The 4850-nt window shown below is 38.1% G+C and overlaps 2 protein-coding genes across 2 annotated transcripts in view; one reads left to right on the forward strand and one right to left on the reverse strand.

Moving 5' to 3' along the window:
• LOC104724351 (HIPL1 protein-like) overlaps positions 1-1372 on the forward strand; it is an 11307-nt gene extending 9935 nt beyond the window's left edge. The window contains exons 4-7 of the mRNA XM_010442812.2: positions 40-258; positions 357-535; positions 614-843; positions 934-1372. Of these exons, the coding sequence (XP_010441114.1) occupies positions 40-258; positions 357-535; positions 614-843; positions 934-1354 (1049 nt within the window). The 3' untranslated portion in view covers positions 1355-1372. The remainder of the gene's footprint in view (positions 1-39; positions 259-356; positions 536-613; positions 844-933) is intronic.
• Positions 1840-4187, reverse strand: LOC104728382. The gene is made up of 4 exons (XM_010447367.1): positions 4168-4187; positions 3865-4086; positions 3552-3779; positions 1840-1914 (listed from the first exon to the last, which is right to left on the reverse strand). The coding sequence occupies exons 1-4, from the start codon at positions 4168-4170 to the stop codon at positions 1840-1842; spliced, it is 528 nt and encodes a 175-aa protein (XP_010445669.1). The 5' UTR covers positions 4171-4187.

A 4850-nucleotide genomic window follows, 5' to 3' on the forward strand; every position in this document is an offset into this window, starting at 1 on the left:
TCTTAAATGTTGCTGAGAACGTTACTGATATGTAATCAGGGACTTATGTTAGACCGGTGGAGGTAAGAAGAATCTTTACAATGGGTCTTCCTTTAACAACACATCACGGTGGACAGATATTGTTCGGACCTAAAGATGGGTACTTGTATTTCATGATGGGAGATGGTGGAAGTAAAGGAGATCCACACAACTTTGCACAAAACAAGAGATCGTTGCTCGGGAAGATCATGAGACTTGATGTGAATAATAATGTTCTTGGTAAGTAACACATATGCTACATATACAACAGCCGCATACATCACAAAATGAGCACAGAATTTGATTTTTTTGGTTCTTGTTTCTTTCTTGGTATTCAGATACAAAAGCCATAAGCAAGTTTCAGCTATGGGGAAACTATTCTATACCAAAGGACAATCCGTTTTCTCAAGATAAGAATCTGCTTCCTGAGATATGGGCCATGGGAGTAAGAAATCCATGGCGATGCAGTTTTGATTCAGAGAGGCCATCTTATTTTCTTTGTGCAGATGTTGGCGAGGTATAACAAACATTTTTTTATGTTCTCTCTTCGTCAAAAACTAAGTAATGAACATTTCCTTATATGTTGAGTTTATAGGACAAATATGAAGAAGTTGATATGATCACTAAGGGAGGAAACTATGGTTGGCATTACTACGAGGGAACTTTGCCGTTTAATCCCTCGACTTCTTCTAAAATAAGCAACTCAACAGCAAAGATTGCAAATCCGATCTTCCCTGTAATGTGGTACAATCATTCAGAAGGATCAGCATCAGTAACTGGTGGATACTTTTATCGTTCCTCCACTGATCCATGCTTGTATGGAACGTACGTTGGCTCATTTTATCTTCTTCTCCTTTATATATCATTCATGCCAGTATTGTCAAATCAAGAACAATTCCTCTGTTTGTGTTTTAGGTATCTCTTTGCAGACTTATACGCCGGAGTCATTTATGGAGGGACTGAAACTCCAGTTGGTAGTGGAAACTTCACGAGCTCTCATATTCCGCTACAATGCGCTTCGGATTCGCCAATCCCTTGCTCATCTGAAACAGAGTCCTCTGCTACTTCACCCCCACTACTTGGCTTTGTGTTCTCCTTTGGACAAGACAATAATAAAGACGTCTACTTACTTGCAAGCACTGGTATATACAGAATCGTTCGCCCGAGCCGCTGCAATTTACATTGCTCTCTTGAAAACACAACGTCTTTACCTCCTTCACAACAGCCTGATCGTTCTCCACCGTCTCCCTCATCGTCTAAAAGACTACTTAACAACATCTGTACTCTTGTTATAAATTTCCTAGCTAATTGGTATTTTATTTTGGTTGTAATGTAGAGAAAATACATTTATTAAGATCCGTTCAAAAAAGTTATAACACAATGAGTTATGATCTTAAGCTAACATCAACAAACTTTGGTTAGTAAGCTTCTTTAAAGATTAAAATCGAAAAACTATCTATGGATCCATCTGCCTGTTGGAAAATTGAAGACGATGTTTGTTTTGAACTGATCATTGGTATGATATTTGAAGAAGATGCATGTCGTCATATACAAAGATCTTAAGAAATTTGTGGGTTCAGAAGCTGAGAAGACAAATGACATGGTAAAACTAAAAAATTGTAATGGAAATATGACTTGGTACCAAGGGTCTGGTAGTCTAGTGGTTAGCACTTGGAGTTGGTTTCATTGTGCCCCTAGTTTGATCCCTCTTGGAATGAGTCCAGCCAATGGAGATTTAGGGTTAGACCCTAATTTTGAGGTTATAAAAAAATGACGAATTTGCGTAATTCGGTTTAGGGTTGGTGTTGTGATTATGCTATTTCAGGCTATGGCGAAAATCAAATAGAAATCCCCAGAGACAAAGGCTCCAACGACGGTCATAAAAGAAAGGAAAACCTTAAAGAACATGGGAAATGATAAAATATCAAAAGGCTCACAAGCAACACAGCTGTGTGAAAGTGAAAACTCTTCACCAAAAGCATCCGACGACGAGCATTTCCATCAACAATTTGGCGTTGGATAGAAGAATGGATAGAGGTTACAAACAAGAACTTCGAAGAGGACCCATCGTTAGATTGCCTTCAATAGAAAAGGCCCGAGAAGGGTACTATACAAAACTCACCCGACCACAACCCCAGCAATAACGAGCACAAAAAACAAGATGATTAGAGCACGGATCCTAATCCTAACTTATTAAGATGAACACGCCAATACTTAGTCTATATGTTGTTTTGTATAGTGTAAGAAGTTTCCTTATTTTGATCTTTTTGTATACATATAAATAGAACGTAACTAGAATGTAATATTTGTCAAGGAATGAGAATCTCTCCTTCTCCTCTATTCTAATCTAGCCGCTCTCTCTTTCTCTCTTTCTCTCTTTCTCTCTTGATCATTCTATCTCATTCTCTATTCTTCTCATATTCATCTGTTTGTAATTCTTACCACTACAAGAAAACATGGATTTACCGACTGCAAAAACAGTCACTATACAGTCGCTAACTACTTAGTCACGACTGATTGGCGACTGACATACGTAGTCGCTAAACAGTGCGTCGCTAAAAAGTCGCTATGGAGCTACTAATTGGCGACTGATAATTGGGGTCGCTTTTCCCTCGCCAAACAGACGCTAAAGTTGCGACTGAATTGCAACGCTTTAGCGACTGATATGGTTACTGATTTGCGTCGGTTTGGGTACTGTTTTGTTTACGTTTTGGTGACTGTTTTGCGACTGTTTAATTATAATGTTTTTTAAAAAATTCTGGTAAAAATGCATTATTTGATTTTGTAATACCAAAACTGATTAAGAAAACATGTACTAAAATATAACAAACATGAAATTAAACAAAGACATAAGTACCATGTTTTTACAAAAGTTCCAAAAAACATCCAAATATCCAAGAGTGTTGCAAATATTACATGAGGGAACCTAACTTTGAAAATCAGCAAGGTTTGGGTCATTGGTTTGAGACTCAAGGAAGGCGACATAGTTTGGGTTAGTCTTGAGGAAGCTCACCAAGCGTGAGATCTCTGCTTGTTGCTCAGATGCAACCCGTAAAGCCTCAGCTGCAACCCGTAAAGCCTCTGCGTCACGCTCTGCTTGTAGAGCTACTTGTTCCTCTATCNAGACGCTAAAGTTGCGACTGAATTGCAACGCTTTAGCGACTGATATGGTTACTGATTTGCGTCGGTTTGGGTACTGTTTTGTTTACGTTTTGGTGACTGTTTTGCGACTGTTTAATTATAATGTTTTTTAAAAAATTCTGGTAAAAATGCATTATTTGATTTTGTAATACCAAAACTGATTAAGAAAACATGTACTAAAATATAACAAACATGAAATTAAACAAAGACATAAGTACCATGTTTTTACAAAAGTTCCAAAAAACATCCAAATATCCAAGAGTGTTGCAAATATTACATGAGGGAACCTAACTTTGAAAATCAGCAAGGTTTGGGTCATTGGTTTGAGACTCAAGGAAGGCGACATAGTTTGGGTTAGTCTTGAGGAAGCTCACCAAGCGTGAGATCTCTGCTTGTTGCTCAGATGCAACCCGCAAAGCCTCAGCTGCAACCCGTGAAGCCTCTGCGTCACGCTCTGCTTGTAGAGCTGCTTGTTCCTCTATCTTGCGATTAGCGTCTTCAAGCTGTTGTTGCAGGGTTGTGAAAGTAGAAGAGCTTCCAGGGTACTTCCGCTTCCCGTTGATGTAACTTCCTAGGCTTCCAACTCCAAAGTATGTTCCTCTATCATTTATGTAAGTAGACTCCATACACAAAACAGAGAGAAAAAGTTATTATAATTACTTAACAATGAAAAACTTAATAGCTTATTAGAAAGAAGCAAATTACCTGAAGAAAGAGCTCATCATCCTCCTCGTGAGATAGCTCTGATCGACGTGAAGTACCATCTGAAGACTCATCATTATCCTGAGCAGCCAACTTAGCTTCCCTTCTTTTCTTATATGCCTCATGAACTGCTTGCGCTTTCTTATCCACAAAAGTACCATCTTTTTTGGTATGAGTCCTGAGAAAAACTTCAGGAATAGTTGGCGGTCTTCCCAATTCTACTTCCTGGAATGTTAGAAAATGAAAAGGTTAGGAACCATTTGATGTCAAGTAATTAAACAATGAAAAGATTATGATGTAACTCACCATCTCTTGTTCGATTTGTAAGTAAGACTTCGGCCCTGATACATGCTTGTGAGGACCAAGACCATTACGGTCAGACATTCGAGCTGCTGAAGTGGTTGCACTCTTTGCCATGGCTTCTTCTGTGTTCCAATAGTCACACATTTCTTTCTAAAGAGTTCTCTCAATCCACCTCGGTTTCACTTCCTCTCGCTGAGCTGCTGCCTTGGAAACCATGTCTTTCATACGGTTTTGACAAATGCTATAGAACTTTGCTTGAACCACACCGGTTAGAGAGGGATCCCATGTGTGTGTTTTCTACAAAAGAAGACTAGTGTTAGTGATAAAAAAACCAAGAAAAAAAGCTATAAATACAGAAATCAAATTGAAAGGAGTAGAAGTTTACCGCGAATTCCAAGAAGTAACCTTCTCTTCTTGCATTCGGAACACAACCCCAACTGTAATATGGACCATCAAACTTGTTTGTAAACACTTTTGTAATCTTTCGGGTAAGTGATGACTTGTCTTTACCAAACCTTCAAACATAAACAAATCAGTAGTCAAATTCCAATCAAACACAAACAAATCGATCAATCCAAGTAAAATTCTAATCACAAACAAACACAAACAATCCAAAATTCTAAAAATTCTAATCACAAACAAACACAATCAATCCAAAATTCTAATAATTTTAATCAAAAACAATC

The sequence above is a fragment of the Camelina sativa genome, chromosome 11 (assembly GCF_000633955.1).
Source record: "Camelina sativa cultivar DH55 chromosome 11, Cs, whole genome shotgun sequence".
Taxonomy (NCBI): Eukaryota; Viridiplantae; Streptophyta; class Magnoliopsida; order Brassicales; family Brassicaceae; genus Camelina; species Camelina sativa.

What these genes read in the sequence shown, in the direction of transcription:
- LOC104728382 (XM_010447367.1), bottom strand. An exon ending in ATGATGAGCTCTTTCTTCAG is followed by an intron (nt 3,780 to 3,864) that starts GTAATTTGCTTC and finishes TTGTGTATGGAG; the next exon opens with TCTACTTACATAAATGATAG. An exon ending in GGGTTGCATCTGAGCAACAA is followed by an intron (nt 1,915 to 3,551) that starts GCAGAGATCTCA and finishes ATGTTCTTTAAG; the next exon opens with GTTTTCCTTTCTTTTATGAC.